At 41.3% G+C, this 25,857-nt stretch overlaps 1 protein-coding gene across 9 annotated transcripts; it reads right to left on the minus strand.

The window, feature by feature from the left end:
• Positions 1 to 7: 7 nt before the first annotated feature.
• ST3GAL5 (ST3 beta-galactoside alpha-2,3-sialyltransferase 5) lies at positions 8 to 25,528 on the minus strand. Of its 9 annotated transcripts, none has more exons than XM_082315621.1 (7): positions 25,430 to 25,528; positions 12,900 to 13,021; positions 10,994 to 11,108; positions 8,391 to 8,734; positions 6,767 to 6,953; positions 3,981 to 4,139; positions 8 to 2,720 (listed from the first exon to the last, which is right to left on the minus strand). In XM_082315621.1, the coding sequence occupies exons 2-7, from the start codon at positions 12,941 to 12,943 to the stop codon at positions 2,457 to 2,459; spliced, it is 1,113 nt and encodes a 370-aa protein (XP_082171747.1). In that variant the 5' UTR covers positions 12,944 to 13,021; positions 25,430 to 25,528; the 3' UTR covers positions 8 to 2,456. The 9 variants fall into 9 exon arrangements, with proteins under 9 accessions (XP_082171747.1, XP_082171741.1, XP_082171742.1 ...); XM_082315615.1 differs by having other exon boundaries at positions 11,000 to 11,108; positions 12,910 to 13,021; positions 25,430 to 25,523; XM_082315616.1 differs by having other exon boundaries at positions 6,785 to 6,953; positions 12,910 to 13,021; positions 25,430 to 25,523.
• Positions 25,529 to 25,857: the final 329 nt, after the last annotated feature.

Below are 25,857 nucleotides of genomic sequence, written 5' to 3' on the forward strand. Positions count from 1 at the left end.
GTAGAAAGTGGTTTCATCAGTTTATTGCTTTTTGCAACCTGAAAACTTTGCTGCCATTTCACGGATGGTTGAGTCTGTGCAGGCGTATTCAATGCAGTATACACTACCACGGAGAACAATGGTTTATCACAAGCCATAAAACCGCTGGGAAAACAATCTAATCCTACAGCAACGTAACTTGGGAATTGATAGTAAATACAGCATCTCCAAAAAGCTACTGGCATTTACGTTAATCAACCGATTACTTTTAAGTTACTGAGTAAAGCAAACTGGTGAGGGACCAAGTGCTCTGAAACACATACTTTCGGTGTATTCAGGATGTCCCAACACACACGTTCTGAAATCTTCCAAAATTTCACTAATACCAAATGAAATTAAGGTACTTCGCTTCCAGTTTAAATACCAGGCAAAAATAATTAGCGCATTTAAATATATTAACTAAAAGACTATCTGTATAAAACTCTTTGCACATGAAATATTTTTAAATTAAACAATACAATCGTTATACTTACAAGAAAAACACAGACTAGAAATTTATTGCTAGTACAAAATTAATGTGTTTCACAGAGGAGAAGAAGTTAGATTAATATTATTGCTATAAACACAACCAGTGCCAGAGACAAGAATCTGATTTTCAAATTTGTTCACCATCCACAATTGGCTTTCAAGGACATGTAGGTACATGGGACTTACGAAAGATGAGGTCCACAACTTTCTTCAGAGTTATGCTTTATGATCCGCTGTCATTTTATTGCCTTTTAGTAAAACGGCCAGAATCAGTCTGCTGCTGCTGTGTTCTAACATTATCATTCATTAGAACTTCTCTCCATGGGAAACACAATCCAACCAATAAAAAAAAAGCCCCAACCACCCTAATCTTGCTTTCCCACATTAGTATTTTTCAAAATTTAAAACTACAGCTACATTCATATCTTAATCAGCAACAAAAAAAAAAAAGTGGGATTGTGGAGAGTCTCCACAATGTGGAAAGTCCATGACTATGAACAATGTTTCTAGGCCGACCTTTGATCAATTTGCTAACAAGCTTTCATTCCCAAGGAAAGCTTTTTTCACATAGTGTAGATCGAGTATCAACACTACTCAGTGCAAACACAGTCAGACCTACTACTCTACTAGTAACAAAATGAATATGAACACCAAAAACCTGCTTGCAGATCCGCACAGTCCAGTTTCTTTGCAATGCACTGATTTCCAGTCACAAGAACATGTATTTATAGCCTTTTTTTGTTTTTTAAAGTATGCTGCTTTCAGCAGTTACCTACCTTGCTACTAGATCATACTACTTTCTCAAACTGATTTTATTCTTAACTTATACACACTCACCTAATTGCTGACTTAAAAGCTGATCTGGGAAAACCAACAACTCTACCTCTCCCTTCAATTAAATAGTCAACACTAGAGTTCATAAGGGTCATCATCATTGTAAACTATTACGGTTACAATATCTGTAAGTAGTTACTACAGGATCATAAAGTAAACCAATGGAAATTTTAGCCTAGCCGTAGATTCTATTATTGCTACGGGAAGATTTACACAAACCAGTGTTTCATAGAACCAGCAACTCTCAAGTCACTCAAAAAAAAAAGGGGGGGGGGAGCAGATTTTGTATTAATGCCACTGCTTTAATTGGGGTAGCTGAACTCTGCTGCAAATCAACTAGTTAGAAAAGTTTATCTGGGTATTAAGGAGTGGAAATGACAAAAGATCTGAGTCAGGTGAAAGTCTCCTACTGGCTAAATCCTCTTACAGTGTGCCCTGGGCCCAAACATGCCTCATGATAAAGCAGGATTCTAACCCAATACAATAATGCACCAATGATTTTAATATCAATCATGAATGCCAAAGTACTTATTATTCAGTTGTTGCCACAACAGTTCCTTTTCCTTCACCTCCGCTCCCACATTCCTCCTCCATCCCCAACAAAATATTAGTACAAAACCAAAAGAATATAAATATTTGAGGGGGAAACACAACACTCAAGTTGCAAGAAATGAAGGACTTGAGAAGCATACGCCTTTCTTTTCATGGCATGCATGAAAATGAGTCATACACCAAGAACTGGATCGACAAAGACAGTAGTTCGGTGGAAAATAACTCTTGTACGCTGTTAGACAACTCAGGCTAGCATTGTGCATACCACATACGTCTGAAAACAAAGACTCCACTTTTCAGACAACTTAAAACATTAAATATTTTAAATGGATCTCTTTCAACTCCAAGTTGTATTTACATAGTTATCCACAAAAAATGTGCAAAGTAAAATCTGACAAAATAAATGTAAAAGTCCAACAAATTGAACTTGACATTAAAAAAGGCAGCAGAGATTCCACGTCCATTCTATACACACTTTAAACTACTCCTTAAGACAGTGAAAAGGTTGTTCCAGCCGAACCTCTGGGAATTTAACGAATCCAAACCGTGCCACACTTCAATCACTAGCTGTCTTCCCCGCAGAATTCACAATGTATCCCACCAGTGAGGTCTTTGATAACTTTTTCTTTGATCAGTTTTTGCAGGAATTTTGTTTCGCTTGTCACATTGTGCATAGTTTGTCCGTTCATGGCAGCCATGCAGAGGTTGTTGTAATAGTGCAAAGGTGTGCTGGGCTGATCGAGGTCATATCCAAATCCTGCTAAGCTCACTTCATCGCATAAATGTGTGGCCAGAACAACTGCTGTGACCCCAATTGTAGGTACGTTCTAAAAAGGGGGAAAAAGAAGCTTGCTGAATTCAAATATATCCTCCTTTGCTAGTTTTATAAACACTTTACAAAATTTCATGGCTTTGTCCATTCCCTCTCCTCACTTAAAACTGAAATCAATTAATCAATTAAAACTAAAATCAATTACAACTAAAACTAAAAATGAATTAAATGATCAAGTAAAACTAAAAACTTCAGGGCCAAATACTAATACAACTTGAGTACTTGCCTGTAACAAGACTTTTGGCTGTCAACTCCAAGTTTTTTTCTGTGAAGGCAAGACGCCCTATTACTGTGTAATTAAACTACAAGTGAACCCTCGCTCCAAACACTCAAACAACTCCTGACAGGCAATTAAACTTGACATTTCTTGACGTACGCTTACTTCAGTCTTGAACAACAGGCTCTCTAAGAGTATTCTTCACGATATGACTTTTCACCGAATAACTCATGAAGAAGGCAAGTATACTACGATACAACTAAAAGATACATAGCTTGGTATGTTACATTATTTTTATAAATAAACCTGAGTAGATCCTTCAAACGTTTGTGCAATAATGCTACCATTAATTGGTTTCACACAAAAGGTAAAGAGATGATGGTTATTCGGTATTTTTCATAGTTCAAGAGAACTAGTGACATCCAGTTTCTCAAACAAATAATTAAATTAACAAAAATGCAGTGTATAATTAAAGCAGGCAATTCATCACTCCCTACTATTGCTGGTGCAAAGGACAGAGGGAGGATATACCCATCAGTTGCTACTGAGCACACCAGCAGTTGGAAGGTTGCTTTACAGCGGCCTGGTTTCCACACTCTCTGCTTTCCCTGCAGCTAGAGACACATCTGTCTATAGCTGATTGCTGGTTTGACTTAACAGCGCTGCTCTTAACACACTTAACATACATCAAATGTGTGTTTTGAATATTTAACGCCAGTCACGATGATGTGTGAGTGAATACACTGTACTGGGATGAATTTATGTCTCGCTGCATCTGAATGCTTTGTAAAACAGGCCATTTCATGTCAGCCTGCACAGGCATAATACCTCATCTAAAAAGGTGAGCTGAAATCCTACTTCGATTTCACACAAGAAAATACAAGAGCCTTTTGAGAGTGCATTAATTTCCCTATTACTTGAGAGCAGCTCTGAAATTGCACAGAGACACTCTATTGAAGGAAGAGCCCAAAACTTTTTTCAGTTTCTTATTTTACTTTGTATTTTATAGTCTCCTTCTCCTAAAAGGAAACTTCTTACCTTATCCCAACCCCAGAATTTTGATCGAGGTTCAGGGAACTGTAAAATGTCCAAAGCTGTCTCTTTGATGATGACTGGATTCAGAATCCGAAACTGCTTTGACGTAAAAGGAATTTTCTCAGCAACCTCCTTCCAAAAGAAGAGTCGCATCCACAGAGGCTAAGAGAAAGAAAAAAAACAGTTCAGCAAAGGCAAACTCAGACTGCAACGCATATGGCAGACAGTACACAAGTTACAGGATTCATCAGTGATTCTGAGAAATTCAGGAAAGAGTTTATAGCTAAGGTGGGTTCAGGAATACCAGCGTACAGCTCAAGTGACTGACCCAAAAGAGGAAAAACCTTCCAAGTATTTGGAATTGCAGAGAGGATAGCAGGAGGAAAAGTTGTTTTTCTGAGTATTTGACTGCAATTTGCGTTTAATCAGTCAACATGTCCCCCGGAATCCACAAGGTTCTTTGGACCTTTATTTAAAGAAATGGGAAAGGGAACGACAGTTTTCCACAAACATTAACCAGGCATTCTGAAGCAAGCACTGGATTTAAAACAATTTTGCTCAGACTTTGAAGCGAACAGCTGTTGTTTGACAGCATCCACCTAGTGATAAATGTAACACTTCAGAAGAGGATTTACACAAGACTCAGCAAGCCAGATTCTGATCTCATGCTGCTTCCAGTCAATTAGATGCATGCTAATGGAAAAAACAATACTAAATCAAGCTCATTTTACAAATCTTTCCATATAATGCGTAACACTAAGCAAGTGATAAAACTCACATAGCTGCAACACAGACCTATATTTTTTTTTAAACAGGCTTATTGCAACCCTAACCTGCAACTCTACAGCGGCTTAAACTGATCAAATCTAGGTTGCCATGGTCCCGTCTTCCCACCTGTGCTCTGAACAAGTTTACTGAAGTACCAATGCCTGCACAGAGAGCTGATCCAGCTGAAAGCCTAGTATTTGAAAGAAGTATGTTTTCAGTTCACAGAATCAGAGTGGTTGAGGTTGTAAAGGACCTCTGGAGGTCAAGTGGTCCAACAACCCCGCTCAAGCAGGGCCACCTGGAACCAGCTGCCCAGGACTGTGTCCAGACGACTTCTGAATCACTCCAAGGATGGAGACTCCACAACCTGCCTGGGCAACCTGTGCCAGTGCTCGATCACCCTCACAGTCAAAAAGTGTTTCCTGACGTTCAGAGGGACCCTCCTGTGTTTTGGTTTGTGCCCATTGCCTCTGGTCCTGTCACTGGGCATCACTGAAAAGAGCCTGGCTCCATCCTCTTTGCACCCTCCCATCAGCTATTTATGTACATTACTAAGATTTCTCTCTGAGCCTTCCCTTCTGCTGGCTAAACAGTCCTCTCTCTCAGCCTTTCCTCATAAGAGAGATGCTCCAGTCCCTTAAGCGTCTTCGTGGCCCTTCAGTGGACTCTCTCCAGTATGTCCATTCTCAGATCAGTTCCCAAAACTGGCTCTCTGCACCACCAAAAACACCAGAGCAAGGAAGGTGGTGGGAATCAGCAAATCTGCTCCTAAGCCATGCAAACCAAGAAAAGGTACTCTTTTCATAAAGCACATACTTCAGTCTTGTAACTCACTAACAGAGGATGTTGCAGATGCCAAAAAGCAATCACTCTTTCAATCCCTCCAAACAAATTTTAATACAGAAAGCCATCCTTGTACTAGTCATTCTTCAAAACCAAACCTTAAAACATGAAATAGCCAGATAGCTTGTAAAACAAGTTAGTCAGAGATTCAACTCAAGTTAGAAAGGCGCTGGTCATCAAAATTACCACACCGCTGCAGGGAAGGTCATAGACCAACATTGTCTTGTCCCTGGTAAAAAAAAAAAAAGTCAGGGAGCAAAAGTTCTTAAATTTGTGCAAATTCACGCATTCAGGAAAATCTCCCCTCTACAAAACATACTCAGATTATTCAAAACAAGGCAATATCCCTGCACACACTCTCGGGACTAAAGTAGTAGTAGACAGTCATGGTCAATATTAAACAGACCTTCCATATGCTCTCATGTTGTAAAACTCACAGAATTAAGAAGGGAACTTGGGGTACCTAGCCTAGCACGTATCAAATTGTTAACAAACTTGTCAGGCTTTCTTCTAAATCTATCTCAATAATTTAGAGCACTCATTTTCAATCTGTGGTCAGAGAAACCTAGCTACTGGTTTTCAATTTGCAGAAATTATCTGCCTGCAAACAGAGAGGTGAAAACCACCAACTTAAATAGAGTTTGGAAGCACGGAACCCTTCTATCAGTTCCTTAGGAATCTCTGCATTTCTTTAAATATTCAGTGAGAAATAAACGACCTCTTAATTTTGGAACCACAGACAAATGTGAACTAACAACTGCGATGCTTCAGTTACACATTAACTGCAGGTATGCCTATTGTAACAGCACAGGCTTTAGCTGTTAAAAAAAATGGACTGGCATCCAGAAATCTCATTTCTGTTCCAGGCTCTGCAGACTTGAACTAGTCACTTAAACCTAATCTGAACTGAATTCCACTTTAGTAACCACTTGATATGTCAACGTAGCTTGGTGCAAGCCACCAATATATGCAGAAAAAAAAAGTGTTATGTCAGTGTGGGGCTTCAACATGAATGCTGGTACCAACTGTAACTAGGACACATAGCTAAAAAACCCAAAGTTACATAAAAGATCCTTAGTATAATAAAACAGAAAGTAACAGATCAGCCAGCTTCTTATGCATTAGAGAAGAAAAACCAAACAAAAATCGCAGGTACCTAACACTGCCACATTACATACCAAGGTTTCATTTTTTACCATTGCTTGAAGCCAATTGAAATCAACACTTTTAAACAAAACAGCCACAAACAAGCTAGCAGGAGGATACTCGTGTTCAGAAAGGGGGGCTCCTTCCGGGTAAGTCATCCGTATAGTAGTTTTGTTACCAACGTGATCTGTGTATCCTTGAACTGGTGCATCATTTAACCTAACAAAAAAAAAAAAACCACAATGGAGAGAAACTGTATTTAATAAGCATGGGTTATAATCTCATTAAAGCATCAGACACTAAGCAAAGAACCTGTATTTGGCCCACAGATTTTTAACAGAGTGGAGTACAGCATTTTCTCAGTATCTCCATGTTCCTCGCCTCACACCCTGATCCATCCCTTATATTTGAGAGAAAGCCAATTCTATTTCTGGATTAACTGGCACAAGTGCAAAACTTCAAAAAGAAAAGCTTGAATAGGAAAGTAACTTAAAACAGCATTGCAGAATTTCATATTCATTGCCTTGTGCCAACTCAGAGAGGCTTAAAAGAGGAAGGGAAAGAAAGCACACAGGAAGTTACCTGCATTATCTTTTTTTTTTAATTTATTTTATATATATATACACACACACACATATACACACACACACTCTAGTATTACACACAGAAAGGCATTCAAATTATCCCTTCAATGCAATGTAATGCATCCTGTGGGTTTACATCATTCCAGCTCACCAAAAATTTCAGATGCTAGCACACTGCTGACAAGAACAGCATCATCCAGCTCCATCAGTTCTGCAGAACAGCGGAAGTCCCGCAAACATTTCTATATCAACAGGAAAGTCCCCTTCATGCTGCCAACCCTAATTTCAGAGAACAGTTAATGCAAGTTCTCCGCCCCTCCACATGTTAGCAGGATTGTTTATATGTATAAAAGATACTGACTCACTATACCAAGCCCTTCCCTTTTTAAGGGAAGCAAGTCAGTTTACAAAGCAACTCGGGAAAATGCTTGTATTAAATTTATTTGTGACTTTACATGATTCAAATTACAAAGAAGGAGAGTTCAAACAGTAATGTTCAGAAGGCACGAATACAGAGCATGTATTCGTTTAATTCAGCCATTAGAAAACACGGATAATCATAGAAAGCACACACTGATCTTGTAAAGGTAGGGAAAGATAAGCATGCTATACAGTGTGTAAGCAAACTGTATACTGGAACACTAATTAATTTTTATTGTGTTTGAAATAGCTGTTACAAAAAAATCCTTCAAATAAGCATCGCAACTAACCAAGGGGAAAAAGGCGGAGGCGAGTCCTAAAGCCTACCTCTGAAAGCTTAAACGTATGAATAGATAAAACCAGGATTGTCTACTTGTTGATTTCACTGGTTTCTATCTCATTTCTGCCCATGGCTTTTTTTGTATCTGAAGTCCCCAAATAATTACACTGAATTCCTGCCTTATGAACATGACAATTTATTTTGCTCCTAAGACTTCAAATTCCATGAAGCCACAAGTAAATTTTTCAAAAGCACTTTCAGAAACAGTCTTATAAGTTGCATAAACGTTGGAGATACTTTCCCCTTAAAAAACAAAGTCAGCTCATAAAGTAGAGTTGAAGTAGTTGGAATCCTTAAATGGAAAATACATACCTTATCACAATATCAAACTGATTCAATAAGTGACCCAGCTCTGATCCATGAAGAATTCCACCACTGCCAACAACAACACAACGCTTACAGTGTTTTGACTTCAAATCTTCTGGTAAATCATGCTCAGGTAAGAGTTCAAGGAGATTTTTAAGCTTATCAGAAAACTTGTGAAATCCAAAAGGAGGTTCATATTTAAATAAAGCTTCATCTTCATTTATATTTTTTCTTACGAAGGGAGATACGTCCACGCTATATTTCTCCACAAATAGCCTCCTCATTTCTTTCTTCACATAAGAAGGCCGACACTGTTCCTGCAATGCAGCACTGGCATACTGTTGTGCTCTCTAAAACAAAACATACATGATTTCAGTCAGGAAAGCTAGCTTCAGGGACATGCAAGGCCCTCTAGATGCAACCCACCAGCGGACCACCAGCAGTTTAGCAACCACAGGGGTTTATAAAGAAAGCTTAAACATGGAAATACAAGACATTTTAAAGCATTCACTCAAACGCAGATACTAACTAGTACAGGGTGAAAACCTGCAAAGGAATGTCTCTCCATCCACTTACTTAAATCTGGATAGGAGCTGTTCTAAAGAATAAATTAGGCTACTAAAAGAGATAAGTGAAAATCAGCCGTTTGAGAACATTTGTACTGTTACTTACAAAAACAGATTAAAAAAACCTGGATGTACTTCTACCCATCTAATTCAGCAGCAAGCCAGCAAGTGAAATTCTACTCTGCTGCTCACCTGTGTGACCCGAGTTCTGCCTGCAGTAGGATTTTTATCAGAGACAGATACACTGGGTAAAAGTTCTGGGAAATGGCAGGCTGGACTTGCTTACTTATCAAAATGATATAACACTTCTTCCAGAAGTATTGCTAAAGTGATATCGCTAATGACTAAAACACAACTTTAAAAGGAATGCAAGGTGGAGGTGTTTCAGGTCTTCTTTCAAAGACTAGTCACCAAAATAAAAAGCTACAGTTCCATATCGCATAAAAAGATTAAGCTGTTAGATAAAACTACACATTGATCTGTCTCAAAAAAAACCCAAACAAAAAACTATTCATATATGTTTTTTAGAAATCTGCAGTGGCAAGCCAGTATCTGATGTAAGGAAGAAGAAAAGTAGCAAAGGTATTATTTTTATCAGTTAAAATCCTTTTGCATGTTCTCTTCCCCAATATAACTTTGTTGATCTTTCCTCCACTGTAATAAAAAAAAAAAAACCCAAACAAAACCAAAATCCATGAGCAAACACAGTGGTCAGTGTCAAGATTCAAATCTCATGCTCACTCAGTTCCCCTTCTGTACTATTAAGGAAAGGGAAGTGTGTATCTGGGTGCACAAGGAAGGAAGTTGTGCTGCTTTTATTTTATTATTTTTTTAAACAAGATTGTTCTACAGAACTGCCTCCACCACTGCTAAAAAGGTCTCTGCAAGTCTGGGCATAAAAAACACATTTCTTCCTGGGCAAAGCACGACTGAGCAACTTTATGCTGTACTTTGCCAGCAAGAGTCAGTGCATGTTTGAACAGCCTCATTTTTAAGGCTGACAGCTGTGCATCCTATCCATAAAAATTAATGTCAATCACTTGTCAACTGCCCCAAACAGTTTGCAATCAGCTACTACCTAACTAGACAAAGAGCAACGCTATTTCCTCATCCTGCATCTAACACAAACAAAATGAATCGTGGGACAGCAATAAACACAGTTCACAGAGTCTTTAGGTTTGCTTGGCTTAAGGTGGTGGTTGTTTGGAAGCAAGAATGTTATTGAGAAAAGAAATAAGTCAAATGAGAAAAGGGGAGGCAAAGAGGCTCAGAAGGGGAAACACATGCACTGAAGAAAGCAGGAGGGGGGGGAGGATGCACACACAGTGATGCTATCTCAAATCAGGGCTTCTGCTTTAAGTTGTATCTTAGCATTGAGACATTCAAAGGCAGAAATGCAACAACTCTAAGCCAGGGTGTACTGTTATAAAGAACAAACAGGTTAAGTAGCAAAGGCAGAGAAACGTCAGCAAGTATTAAGAGAAAGCTTTTTGGCATCTGCTACACCAGCTTAAAAGCCACATGCAAAACTGCAGTTGAAGTAAGTAGCTGCTACCTTAAATAAATGAACTGAGAGCTGCACCCTCTTGTACATTTGTCCTGTGATTCCAAAAACAGCTGAGCAACTACAAGGCAAAGCAGACTGGGGAACTGCCTTAGGTAAAAATAAAACTTTGGTTTAATGTGTTGGGTTTGGGGCTTTTTTTTTGAAATAGGTTAATTTTCATTTGCATCAACTTTCTGATCACCAGTATCATCGACACTGACACAACAGTATGAAGACACGTCCATTTCAAATGTTATTCGTCACAGTTATCTCATTTTACCCCTAAAAATCCAGTTTCTCTGTGCACTTCCATTGTCACTCTACAAGAACAAAACCCAGAAGTTCTATGGCATGAAATGAAGCAAAATATATTTTTCCTCACAGGATAATTTCAGCATTCTAGTTCTTTGTTATAGACCCTTATAACTCATATTGTCAATTAATAACTTTTTTTTTTTTAAGCCAAGTAAAAAAAAAAAATGCCAAAAAATACCAACCCTTACACGATCGAGGTCCACATACGGCATTTTTGTTCTGTCACATTCTTCAGGCCCAAAATGTACTTTGAGGATATAAAGGAAGCACGCTCCAACCACAAACAGCGCAAGAAGTCTAAAAACAAATAGGAGGGTGTAGGGGTAGGAAAGGGGGGTGGGAGGGGAATCATCTTTTTTTCCAGCAATCCGTCAATTGTTAAATGAGTATTTTTAAACAAATTTAAGGCAGTTGAAGAACTTCAGGTGAATACTTGCATTTCATTCAAACCAAGAAAAACTATTGCTTTGTTCACTGCAAGTCTTTCACAACTCTTCAGAGCTATCTGCAGGAAAGTATGAACACATAGAGATGCTTTGATAAGGAAAATGTTGCATATTGACACTCTGATTTATGCAGTTCTATGCCTGCATCATATACTTTAAATGCATATCTGATGGGTCAAACAGCTCTCCTCACACAAAGAAACCAAAAGTGACTTTTGTTTTCCTACTTCAAAGGGCAACTTTATTTTGAAATAAATTTTTTCATGCAAGTTAAAAAAGGGATGGAACTCCAAATTGCAAGATTTTTGGGCCAATAGCCATCACTCACAAGCAAAACTTTCAACTCACTGGCAGGCTAGAATGCAGGATTTAGATGTTCAGGTTTATCTTGAGAAGACTAATTTAATTATTTACATCCCCAAAACATGCAAAAGAAAAAAAAAAACAACACCAAACTTTAAAATTGAGTACTATAGACTACCCGTATTTTTGATCTACTCATTTCTCATTCCTAAGGAATCTCACTGTTGATCACTTGGCTCGTTTCATGTCTAAATTAATTTGCAAAAATGACATCATTATTTGGTTAGAGCGGTGGTTGTTGCTCAAGCATGTAGTTTGAGCTTTATTATTGATTTTCATTTCCTATGGTTTCCCAAGGACCGGACATTTGTTTAAATGTCTTAAAAATATACAACCTACTAAGTGTTCAGTGCTTCTTGAAACTCTTTCAGATGAAGTTAATACAGGTTTCCGTAATTTTTTTTAAAAAGCTTGTACCATATGGGCTAACAGATGTAATCCTGGCACTTAATTTGCAGTATGTGCTGCAAATAAGGTGGTCACTGGAAAAGCATCACTGTTCTCGCATCTGATTTAACTAAATTAAATTTTGCACTTATAGGGGGTCTAAAACCTTCATTAGCATGTTAGGCTGCAACCCCTGGAAATGGGCTGAGTGGCAGAAACACGGCGTTCGCAGAAGATGAATGAGGCTGGTTCTTCTCCCCAGGGGTTTATCAAGTACCTCTAGATTCAGCTGGGGCTGCACCATTCACGTGCCCAAAACGCCCATGGATGTAACAGTTTGGCTTTGGGTTTTTTAAGCTTTAAGACCTAAAAATTCATGTGGCAGAGAGGCATCACAGTAGTGAGCTTTTTTTGGCTTAAAATATGGTTCTGGATGCACACTAGCACGCACTCATTAATTCCAATTTGATGTTACACTACAAACAATGGAGTAATGAAGATTTTGTGATGTAGCATTCCAGAAGTCTTCGTAAACAAATTAACTATGAGGGGACACCTCCCCAAAACACCCACTAAACATCCACTGCCCTTCAATTTCTTCAATTATCAGACTGTACAAAAGCCTCAACATTGTTACTTATCTGGATACAAAAAAGATTGGAAATACTTGTGAGTAAAGTACTGGGATCTCACACTGGCTTGGAAAAACAAGTACTATTAGGGGAGAGCCTAGGCCCTCAAAGTGTTTTAGGTGCCCCAGGGAAAGCTGTGTGCCTAACCCTCCATTCAGTTCCTGTGGCAATCTCATCCCTTGATTTTTGCATCCTTTTTGTAACTGCCAGGCTAGAGGGAGAGCAACTGACCTCTAGATTGCCATGACAATGACACTTACTTGCGAGTACCTTTTAAAAACCAGCTTGGTCTTCTCATCTTCATGTGGAGCCACCTTACACCATTGCACAGGAGGTGAACAATCACTTTTCGGCTTCACAGAGTTATTGTCACTCAGCATTGCTGTAAAAAAAAAAAAGAAAAAAATTACCATAACTTTTTCTGAATGGAAAAAAAGTTCAAAGGACATCCAATGACTGTTAACTTACTCTGTTTCCCAGATAAGACTGTGATTCTTGGTTATCTTGTCAAGAATACTGAATCATTCCTGACCTCCTTGTGATCAAGAATATACTCATTTCAGATGCACCACCAGGACATGATTCTAAAAATATGTACATGTTGCCAGGTATAGGTCTTTGCATTCTTCAAAAGCCTGAAGTCTAATAATTGCAACTACATTGGTTACTGTCAAACACTATTGCTTGATCTTGGTCAAATGCCATTTTGTTTGAGCAATTATTAGACTCCGGACAAGGAAAAAAAAAAAAAAATCTACACTGTATGCTCAGGGTATTTAGGATCCCTGTATCAGAGTGTCCAAGTACTACGCTACCCTGATCCCATCTCAAAACAGAAGCTATTATCTGAAAGCAACTCCCCGAGTTCCCTGCGGTTAAGCAAACCTGTCTCATCATCAGTCTGAATATACTGCTGACCCCTTCAGAAGCCCCAGCAACGTGGTCAGCAACTTCGACAGCAAGCACCAAAGAGGGCGTGCAGGAAATGTTGCCTGGCACGCAGCAGGACCAGGAGGCTGCCAGCACAAGGGCAGCTTCTGTGCACAGCAGCAGCTCCCCTCCAGTGAACACCGTGAACCCAGCAGGAATGCACAGTGCTCCCTCACAGATGGCCCAGTCGTCGATCATTAGCTAACAAGAAGCAATCTTGCTGCTTACTGTTTATAAGGTCCCACGAGTTTCTATCAGCATGCCTCAATTCTGATTTTGGAAATATTCAGACTGGCACATCAGCTTCTCACAGGCTGCTCCCATTAACCAAAGATGTGAGTAAACAAGGAAATGCCATGCAAAGCTTGCCCATACCAGCCTGCTGGTTTTGCCCTGAAAGGAGAAGCGATATGGGCAAGGGTTTTTCCTGCCTTACCAACCTCCCGAAGCAGCACTCCCTTTGATCAGCCAACCATGGAAGGGTGCAGCCTGATCCTCCAAGGGAGGGTTTCAGCCCTACTCATTCCCTTTGATCTCAGTGCTTAACCCTCTCTGCTCTCCACTGCAAAGATGTTCACGCTCTTCTGTTCTCTTGCCAAGAGCTCTGTCACAAGAGCTTTTAAAAAAAGCAGGGCTAAGGGAAGGCTTTTCTCTAGGGACAATCTTCCACATTCTCTTTTCTGCTCCTTTTATTTTATATGGCAATAGGACCCATTTGAACTAGCCTGTATTGCCACTTCAAAACACTGGTTTTTTGGACAAACAACTGATGTTCTTAAACATTAGGATGAAGAAGCTGATGAGACAGAAGTATCCTCTCCAGATCCTAAATCCATCCCACTGAAATTTCAGGAATATCTAATTCAGAAGATGACTCAAAGTCAGTCTCTCTTTGCACAGTCACACATCATTTCTCAGTAACAAATTCGATACACCTGGTAGAAGGTTAAAAGCCACAAACCATTGTGAGACAGGGTGAGGCAAGGAGAAAAAGATCAACACCAGCATCTTAAGTTCATTGAAGAGCAGGCAACAGTTAAGTGACACTTTTAGAGTCACATGCAAGCGGCCACAACCCACAAAACACAGCAAGGCAAGGAAAAAAAAAACAAAACAGTCTAATGGTTTTCACCAGCAGAAAACTTCACCACTTACTTCAAACATAGGTAACCTGGTTATTACGATACTAAGAACCTCAAATTACCCACTTAGCTCTATTTATAAATTGCACAAACTCTGAGCTGTAACACCCATTTGTAGGCCTTTGTCACAAAGCAGCAAAGGAGGCTGGCTCAGACCAGCACGAACAAGGGGTGCTCAGCACTGTTTGGCAAAAGGGAAGGGGATCGCTCGCTGATGCAGGTGGCTCGCTGCCTGGATGTGGTAACTGAATGCTGCATACGCCTAAGCTACAACGTACAACGAAACAAGAATTACATCTGTCCGTTCCGCAGATCTCTACATACACGGCTGGGGCAAAGTATAAAATGGAACTTTTAATTTTTAAAAAGAAAAAACGCTGAATAAAAAAGCAGGAAACAAGCTTCAGCCATTTTCCCTAGAGAACAATGCACGTAATAATTCTCTCTCAGCTAAACAACATAAAGAGGTGACGTGCTCACGGTCTATAGGAACCTAGATCAGAACAGGTCCTGCACAAAACAATCAGTCAGACGAGCTATCGGAGGATCCTGCTACCAGGAAATCATTGCAAGAAGGTACAAGTGACACCGCGAGGTTACTGGTCACATTTACGAGGGAGCACACTCCAGATTAAGCACGTATTTTTCCAGCAGTTTGAATCAAATCCATGAAGTTTTACAGCTTGAATTACAGGGGTAAGATTAAAGCCTCACTGCCTTCGCTTTGTTCAAAGCAGTTTGGTTTTTTTTCTTTGCAAATTAGTCTTCCCTATTCTAGGACCCAGGTTCTGTTGTAATTTGACAGGACGACTTGCTAGTGAAAGACTGCTCAATGCATATAAAACTTTTTATTGCCTAATGGCACTAACGTACTCCTGGAATCATCCTGCAACACGGAACAACACGGCCATCTCCTCTGCCGTATAAATCGCCAAAGAACAGTGCTCTGCAAACAGCACGCTTTTAATCACTTCCAAGGGAGAAAATTTCCTACTACAGAATTGTATGCAGAGATCCTACAACAGATGCACTTTTCATGAAGCCTTTCAAAACAAAGAAAAGCGAAGGCTGCAAGAGATCTGAAAGATGGAGAAGGAACTGAAGAGGTAGAGAGTGATGAAGACGGGAGGGGACTAATGAGGAATGCAAGACTGCCATAAACGAGTGCTATCAGAAAGTCTTCCCCACCCCTGAGCAACATAAATTCCAGTCGTCCCCAAACGGTTGCTTCACTCATCCCAGATGTTCAAAAAGCAACAAGGAAACACAGAGCGTTAAATTATTCACCACAGCACATCCTTCCTGAGTCCAACGCTTTGTACGCTCAAGGATTTTGTTTATATAACTGAAGTAATGTCAGTTTTCATTTCATTTGCAACAGTTTACTTCAGGTTGACTTTTGTCAGTTCTGTTTACTTCAGATGATTCCTTTCTTGATCAAGTCTATGTATATTTAGACAGATAAATAGACAGATATATGAAATCAAAGTACATCTGTCCAGCACAGCATTTTTTAAAAATTACTCAGGGTTTGATCCTGCACTCTTATCTAAGTCAATAAGCACTTTCTGCCGGCTGGAATGGCGTAAGCGTGTTCAAAAGAGCAAGGCCAGCAGTAACAAGCACCTGAGAGTGCACCTTTCCCACAGTCTTCCCGAGCTTCAAAAAGAAAAAAAAACACCAAACAAACCCTGTGAGTTTACAGAGAGAACCATGGCAGTTAAGAAACCAAGCACCAAAGACAAGCTGTGCCTATAACATCCAGATTTTGTTGTCTGCATACTAACACCACTGCCAAACACCTCTACACCCTTTCGGAAAGGGACAGTGCTACAGTTAATTTGGGAGCCATAAATGCAAATGTCTCAATTTGCGTACAAAAGATGTCTCAGTAGTAATGCTGTATCACAATCACATTTTGTATCGACATTTCCATAGCTACTCTTTGTGGTGTAATTAGTGAGGACTCGAGGGACTTAAATTTGCTTTTCATCTAGTGAACTTAAGTGATCTGTGTAAAGCTGCTGCGAAAGCTAAATTGTCCATCAGTAGGAATACACTCCAAAGCTTTTTGTGGTGCTATTCTTTTCACCATAATTTACTTTTATCTCATTGTTATTCTTAAGTGGACAGAATTTCCACACTTGGAATATTTCAGAAGCAATTAATTTAAGTCTTTAGGGTGTCTTTTCATGTGGGAATGCTAAAAACTAAAAAGCAGCACGTGTTGAGTTGTACATGACCACTGCCACACCCTGAAAAATTGTGTTTGGTTATGTACAGCACCTGAATTTACCCAAAGACAAAGACGAGGACTCTCAGCCCCCATTGTCTGAGTGCCAACAGCGTTACCAGGCTCGGAGAGAGGACCAGACCAGCCTGCACACAAGTGCAGAATGAGGCATGAGGCATATACCCACATCCCTCATCACCCTCTCATGAAGCCCCCAGAACTGTAACCCCACACAGGGGATGTTTCCGCTTACTTGCTTCGCCCTACCAATTCAAGCACATTCCTGTCTCCCCACACACGGAGGGTCCCGTTAACAGCCACCAAGGGTCCCGTTAACAGCCGCCACGGCTGAGCCCAGCATTTTACGTGGGCAGTTACTATTCCCAAATAACTGTCTGTGCAGAGGAAGCACCGGCACGGACAGTTACTGCCAGCTGGTAACTCTTCATGCAGAACCTTATCCCCCAGATCTACACAAGTACCTGCACATGAGCTGTTACCTGCAACCTGCAACTCTAGAGGCTCTTACCCGAGCCCGTGGGGAAGCTACCCTAGGCAGGCCAGGGCTGAAAGCCCAACAGGACAAGAGGCATCTTCTGTTCTACAGTTGTACAGCACCTAGCACAACATGATCTCGGACTGCACCTGAAGCTTGTAGAAGTTGAAAATACAAATTAAACTTTCCCTCTCATAGTACCACCAGAAGTAATAGAAACAGTCAGCTTTATGAGTCATTCACAAGACAGACCATCTCAAGGTCTTGCTGCACAATGCAGCCTTTGAAGTTCATGTAACAAGATCAAGAAGCTTGCAGCGTAACTTGCAAGTTGCTTGCAGAGCAACTGAATACTGAAAAGTAACACCTATATAAAGGAATTGCTAATCAAAAGCAATAGAGCTTGAGAAGGCAGTGGAACAGAAGCAAACAGAAGCAAACTAATGCAAAAACACCCAAAACCACCTGTTTGTTTCATGCTCCCTCCTCCAGATCAGATACACACAAATTACTTATGAAACATACTTTTAAAAATAGTAAATGATAAAATGAAAGCTCCTTGGTTTTGAGCAACATTTATGTTTCAAAAAAGAAAGGTGAAGTTAAAAGGCAGAGAAGGTGTTTTCACATGGAATAAACTTGAGCAAGACACTCTTCATTGAGATGTGCACATTAGCAGCGAGGAATTCTGCATGAACTTCCTGTTCTGAGGCTTTTTAAAACAGGAAAACAACCCACGGGCATACTGCACAATTTTACGCTAGGAGTTCAAAGAGTACATTTAAGAAAATTTAAACCGATTATAGACCATTTCCTGGGACACGTTTGGGGAAAACAGACGACACAAATTAAGTGACAACTTGTCACAGTTTGATCCCAGCCAGCAACTGAGCACCAGACAGCCGCTCGCTCACTCCCCGCCTCGGTAGGATGGGGGAGAGAACCGGAAATTAAAAGTGAAAATAAAGAACCTTGTGGGTTGAGATAAGAACAGTTTAAGAATTGAAATAAAGTAAAATAGTAATAATAATAATAAAACAATATACAAAACAAGTGACACATGATGCAATTGCTCACTACCTGCCAACTGATGCCCAGCCCTTCCCCGAGCAGCGATCGCTGCCCCCCGGCCAACCCTGCCAGTTTCTATACTGGGCATGACGTCGTATGTATGGCATAGCCCTTTGGCCAGCCTGGGTCAGCTCTCCTGGCTGGGCCCCCTCCCAGCTTCTCGTGCGCCTCCTCGCTGGCAGAGCACACGAAGCTGAAAAGTCGGTGACTTAGTACAAGCCCTGCTTAGCAACAACTAAAACATCAGTGCGTTATCACATTATTCTAGTGCTAAATCCAAGACACAGCACTATACCAGCTACTAGGAAGAAAATGAACTCTATCCCAGCCAAAACCAGGACACAACTACAACACTAGTATCTGTGATCACTTGCGAGAGTTGTGCCCATAAAAAGATTAAACATTTTAATATATCCTCATTATCAATCAAATAGATGAGATGTTAATTTTCATCAAGGCTTTCAAGACTGATACAATATTTGAATAGAAGTTTGTTAATTTATGTCACAACATGAAAAATAGTTTGGTAAAATTTATAGTTAGGATTAATTTTGTTTGCTTCTGCAAATATGCAATAAATGTCAGACATCAAACAAAGGCTGAGATGTAAAAAAAAAAGAAAAGAATGGTTAATTAGGTTGTAGTTTTTGTGGTTCTTTGGGTTTTTTTAAACAAATGTAAAAAACGTTTAATCTGTTAAGCAGAGCCTTTCAGTTGAAGAAACCCAAGAATATGAAATATTTAACTTCTTTATCATCTGGGTTTTTTTTAAGAAAATCATTAAAAAAACTAACTCAGCAATCAGTATAAAACTCTCCTAGTTCCCTCCCACATCCTCAAAAATGGTTCGACTCTCTTTAACAGGCAAAAGTCTTGACTCAGTGAATTTAAGTAATATAATTTATTGCCAATTAAAACAACTTCTAATCACCAATTCTAATATTGAGAAAAAGAAAACAAACAATTTAACCCTTGAGTAAACATCCTTCCTTCCCCTCCCACAGGCTAAACTTAAGCCAAACACTTCTCCTCCTCCCCTCCTCATCTCAATTTCCCTTATTTTTGCTAGGGGTTACATGGAGCCCATCCCAGCTCCTCTGGGGAGGCGACAGGCAGTGCAGGAGCTTGGGCTCACGTCCATAATGGTTTCTGCCTGCAGCTCCTCTGTGATTCTCACTGGGTTTCCTCTGCTCCTCTGTGCTTCTTACCAGCTCACCTGCTCTGGCACGGGCGGTCCACAAGTCTCCCCAGGGGTGTCCCTCCTCCAGGATTCTCCCTCCCAAGTCTCCTAATCAACGCGTGATACCTTCAGATCCTTCCTACACTTTCAAATTTCATCATCTCTTCACTGGAATCAATAAACCATAATGAAATAAATTTTGCAAATAATCTCTAACTTGTTTAAAAAACCCCTCATAATAAACAATTTTTATTTTTTTTTTTAAATCTACAGTGGATCAAGCCCTGTCCCAGCAATATTCAGGGAGAAAAATGATAATACAAAGAATAAAAAAGTGGAAGCTAAGGACAGTTAGTTGTGCAACTCAGTATACACAGAGGACTCCGCAGTTACAAGTGTTGCACAGTCAAACTGCTACCTTACAACTGCAAAGGATTAGAGGTATTTTTATTCATCCAAAACACAGGCTTCCTTAAATACAAAACCAATTTGGAAACAGACTCTCTCGTACCTTAAAGAATTTGTTATTAAAAAACCCAACCAACCTGGAACAACATGCAAGCATCCTCTAGCAAGAGGCACTCAAGAAACTACAACACAGTGAAGGACTGCCTCACTTTCCAATGACTTCTGCAGAAGTGAATCCAAATTTTTAAGCCAAGTTTTAAACACAGGTTTTACAGACCAGGAAAGCCAATTGAAAAGCTGCCTAGATACTGAAATTGGATTTCAAACCTATACAAGGGAAGTCAAAAGCCTTTTATCTGAACAGGCCCATTTGCCCTGTAGTGACAAAATACTCAGGAAAAAGCGGGGAAAGAAGAGGAACAGACAAGTTATCCCAAAGGAACTGTTTCTGATTGGGAAATCTCTCTATAACACAGTAAACATTTTCATAGGGTCTTTAAGACTCCCGTTTAATGGTACATGACAAAAATCCCTTAAAACCACAAGCATGAGGAAAAATTCCAGAGATATTAAAGATCTGAGGCAGACTTATCAGGGACACACTGAGGCATGAGACACTCTTGCGTTATAATCTGTAGCAATGTATTAACTGTTGGATATTTATCTTCAAATAATCCTCTGATCATCATCCTACCAATTCCTAGCAGAAACAGTCACAAGACGTGACACGACAGCAGCCTAGGAGCTCTTGTAGATTAGAGACCGACAGCTTCTCACCAGAGGAAAAACTGAAACTAAAGTTAAAAATTAAGAGACTTCTGTCAATTATTTCTTCTTTTGCAACTATATAAACCCCACAGTAAAGCTGGTACTCTGACATATTCAGATATTTGATAAACTTTCCTTGAATATCATCTCCTTAGCACCTATTACTATTGAATGAAAAAAGCATTTGACAGACATGCCTTTTCTGATGAACAGTAGAGTCTGTTGTTTTGGTTAATTTAATAAAGTCAATAGAAAGAATACATCCTTGATGGCAGTCAGAAGTTTAGCCTATAATATGGTTATAAGCACCTACAACAGGACATTGATTACATTAGTGTATAATGCGTCTTACAAAATGAACTTTGACTGGTAAGGCTTTTTAATCAGACAATAAGTAGTAAAACCCAATGTCGTCTGTACAATCTGCAATTCATTTGGTCAAGATCTGTCTCCTCAGAAAATGAGGATGAAATACTGAATCCTACACTTGTGGGCCCAATCGGCAAAAAGTGAAACAAAAAGTAAATGGAAATTTCGAAGCAGTTGATAGATGCTCTCAAGGGCACCGACAGTATCGCAGGTGAAAATTATTTTGCCTGGAGCCATGAATACCAGCAAGATCAATAGTACCTTAGAGGCATCAGCATTTTTTTCTCGTGGTCTTATGATGCTCTACTAGCATTTTCTTCTAATTATTTAATGGCTCATTCCTTCATCCTCTTTGTAACATCAACCACCAACTCATGAAATCATTAATAACCTTATATTATTGTGTCTATTTTCCAAGGCTTTTCCTTTACGAAAAATACACATAGCTAGGCTACAACTTGCTCTTAACCTTGGGTCATCCAGATTGAACACAAAAAAATTGGTTCCAGCTCAACTTCGGTCCAGTTACCAGCTTAATTAGAGATATTCAGAGCACAACACCATCACCTCCTCTCAGCAGCATTCACAGGAAGCTTTCTGGATATTAATAATGCCTGCTCAAATAACGTTAGAGGCAAAGAACTCTTAGCGGGGTTCTGAATGAAAGTTCAGTGTTCGAAACAGTGATCACCCTCTTGATTTCACTTCTGCCTCGGCATCCTCTTCTCTAGTCAAGCTTTCCAAGCTTTTCTGTGAAATCTCTTTCGGGTGCTCTAAAGTGAGGAACAGCAAGAACCCAGAACGCGTAAACACAAGAAATATCAACAAGATGTGCTTCAACACTTAAGAGAGCAGCTGATGCTTTGTGACAGATGAAAACGGTATCTGAATTTGGAATTTTTCTGACTCCCGCGTGAGTCACACACAGTCAGTGTTCCAGCCAAGCAGGAAGAAATAGGTGAGTGAAAGCACTGCTGTTGGGAACACTGTGGTATTAAAAAGATAAGTTTATTTCTTGCAGAGGAAGCTTTTGAGCCCCCCTTGCCCCTCCTTTTTTTTTTTTTTTAAGAGCAAATCTCAGTTTTCCCTTTTATGTTACTTGTGTAAGATACAGCGGCCTACCTGCTTGGGGCATTCAGAACTTGAAGTCAGCCACTCCTCTCAGCATCTGCTGAAGCCAGCAAACGCCCAGGAAGAACAAATTGCAGCGTAACAGCAGGCAGCTGCTACCCACAAACCCCTCCTGTGCACATCTCGCACGCCCCTTTCCGCAGCACATCCTCCTCCCCAGGCCCACAGACCCTGCATGTGTGGAAATGCTGCTCCGCTCCAGTACTTTGGGGAAGAGCCACGCCAGCCAGGCGGGGAGGAAGAGAGCACAGTGTATCAGCACATCACCCACCACCAGCTGGGTGAGTACATCTAGCACAAGTGGGAGGTATTTCTGAGCCCCCGCAAGGAAGCCGAAACAAATTAGGTCTTTCCCCTTACATGGGAAGTTTGAGGAATAAATCTTCCCTAAAAGAAATGGTCAGAAAAGACGGGGCAGGGCATAGCATTAATCTTTACTGGGCTAAGGAAATATGCCAACAGACTTACACAGCCAAGATGTTTCATATTACATCTGAATTATGCAGCAGAATAGCACTGAACAACTGGTAATTATGGAACAATGTTAATAGTACAGCAGCATTTTTACCACAGTATCATCTAACACTCCAAGAGATCATGGTAAAAATCACACTTGAGCCTACAGAAGCAAAAGAGGAGATGCCAAAAGCCTCCTATGAAGAAAAGGCTTAAAAGGAAATTGCAATATAGCAAAGAACATTGCTGGAACCAATTTTAGTGCTTAACTTCTGAATTCAAGACTTCAGGGCCTAACAGGTGGCAGAGAGAGCTGGTGGGATGGGCGAAGGAAGAGCTGCTCCCAAGGAGAACAGAGAGCCCCGCTTGTCTAGCTTCGCAAAACAGGTTGGGAGTTTGTCCTTGAATACATCAAACAGGTAAACACCAAAGCTGAAAGCATACAATTCAAACAAAAGGACAACGTTGGCTCACAGGAAAAAGTGGTCATAAACATATATATAATACATATATATGTGTATATATATGGACTACATATATATATAAACATATATATAATACATATATATATATATGGACTACAAGCAAAAGATTCCTGAGCAGTAAAAGAATAGCCTTCCCATAGCAGTAGTGGAAAATAACAGCCTAGACAATTTTTAAGAGAGTCTGTAATGATTTATGAATGACCTTATCATAGAGAGTTGACCACAACAGGGGAGGCTCCTCCATGATCCAGAAGTCCTATGTCCAAATTACCATTGTGTGGTTTTGAAGCGTTGGATGCGCCTGCTGCAGATACTTTAACCTGTTGTGTTGGAGTAAGTTTCGTTCAGACTCGCTTGTAATTTGAAAATTACTCCATGACAAATTTGAAGCATTGCCCGGGTCTTGTTCAGTAACTTAGGCTTTATCAAAACTCAAGACCCACTTAAGTTCTCCAGGATCTCTTATCTAAACAAAATAACCTGCCCTCCAAACACTCCAACTCTGCAGCAATGTTGGCACGTTCTGCATCCATCCCCTAAACGGATGCTTTTGCTTTTGTATGTAATGCAAACAAAATTAAACATTTTTAGCCCATTTTCCTCAGTGAAAGGAAGTTTCTGCTACTGCACTTTGCCTTCCTACATCCTGCCCCTAACTGCCTGTCAGTCATCTGGCTAATTTAATCAAACTCGACAGAAGGGGGGATGCTAAATCCCAAGAAGTTCCAGGAAACCAGAGGCAGGACAAGCCCATTTTTCATCAGCCCTCAGGAAGTGGCCAATGCACCAAAGTGCTTCCGTTCGCAAACTCGCCAGCTGCATTTTGACCTTTCAATGAGATTCCCTGCGTTTGTTGCCTCTTGTCCGGCTAGCAGAGGGCTTGGGAAACAGCTCCGGGTTTCCTGCTACGTGATCTAGAAGGGAGATAGTAACCTCGCTGCAGCAGAACAGATGGAATAACACAGTCTCCAGGAAAACCGCACACCAGTTCTAAACTGTATCTGTACAATCTCGTTGTAAACTGCATTTAAAAACATGTATCCACTTTAGACAAATAAAGAGCATTTATCTCAACAAGGTTTTTTTTTTTTAGAAAAGTAAGAAATATGCATCTTTATTTACCCTTTTTCTCAAAATGAGACAAACCCAGCCATTTACCACAGGAAAGCTGTTTACCTCCAGTAACTTTATTAATATTTCCCATTAATTTCCATAACTAAAGAGAGCTGCAAAATAAACATCTCTCCTCCATCAGCCTTATACTTTCATCTGATCTACTGAAATACAAAAAAAAAAAAAAAAAAACAAAACAAAACCAAAAACAGCTCAGCACAAAAAACTCTTTTTCCTGACTAGTGCTGAAGAAAATAAAAAGGTTTTGGCAGCCACGGCACAAGTCATTTCTGTTTTGCATTCTTATCGCTCCCGAGCACAACAAAATCACCCAAAAAAAGGTTATCGTAACCCACAGACAAGCAGAAGCCTAGAAATTTTATTTCAGGAGAACAACTCGAGACAGCCCTAACTACATTCCTCTCCCTTCCAGGAGAGGCCCAAGACAGACCTGACTTCCACTGCCCATCTCCGAGAACTCGCAAGCCGCCGCCTCGCTGCCCGGAGACCTCCCCGGCCCGGCGTCTCCTCGCCCTCCCCGGGAGGGCCCTGGAAGCAGAGGGGCTGGCGGGCACATCCTAAACGCCTCAGCCCCAGACGGCAGCGGGGTGGACGTCGCGGCCTGGCCCGGGTGACCCCAGCGGCCTCCGGGCACCCCCGGCCCGCTGAGGGAGCGGTACGTAAATATCGCCGGGACTCATCGCCACCTCGAAAGAGCACCTCCAAACGCCGGTGCCTTCATTCCTCAGCGCCACCTCAGACCTTTTTCAGCAGCGACGGAGGCTCCCGGGGTGCTTCTGAGGGCAAAGCCCCCTCAGCACCCCCGCCCTCCCCTCAGCACCCCGGCTCCCCACGCCCGCAGGCCCCGCGCCGCCGCACCGGCCTCCCCCCGCTAAAAAAAAAACACCAAAAAAAACCCCACCCTTCCTCCCCCCAAAAAATTACCCCACACCGCCGCCTCACACCCGCGGGCGCTGGGTCTGCGGGGGCCCGTCGCCGCCGCCCTACCTGCGCTGCGCTGGGTCCGGGCGCCTCGCCTCCGCATCGGGGCGGGGGCGGGCGGCGCGGCCCCGCCGCAGGTAACGGCCCGGGGGAGCCGGCGGAGGAGGGCGGGCGGGAGGGAGGGGAGGGAGGGAGGGGAGGGAGGGTAGGCGGGGGGGGCGCGCCGCCGCGGCACGTGGCGGAGCGCAGCCAATGGGAGGCGAGCGCGGCTCCGCAGCGGCGCGGGGGGAGCGGGGCCGAGGGGAGGCAGCGCCGGGTGGGCGCCGAGGCCTAGGGCGGGCGGGCGGGCGGGATGCCGCAGCCTCCCCGCTCCGCCGCCTTTTCTGGGGCTATTTCCCGAAATGAACATTTCCCAGACCTGTCTTTCCTCAAGAAATCGTGGGTTTGGGGTTTTTTTCCCCCACACACAGCCAAGAGACCCGCGCTCCCCGCCC

Source organism: Platalea leucorodia (assembly GCF_965183815.1).
Source record: "Platalea leucorodia genome assembly, chromosome: 6".
NCBI classification, from domain to species: domain Eukaryota; kingdom Metazoa; phylum Chordata; class Aves; order Pelecaniformes; family Threskiornithidae; genus Platalea; species Platalea leucorodia.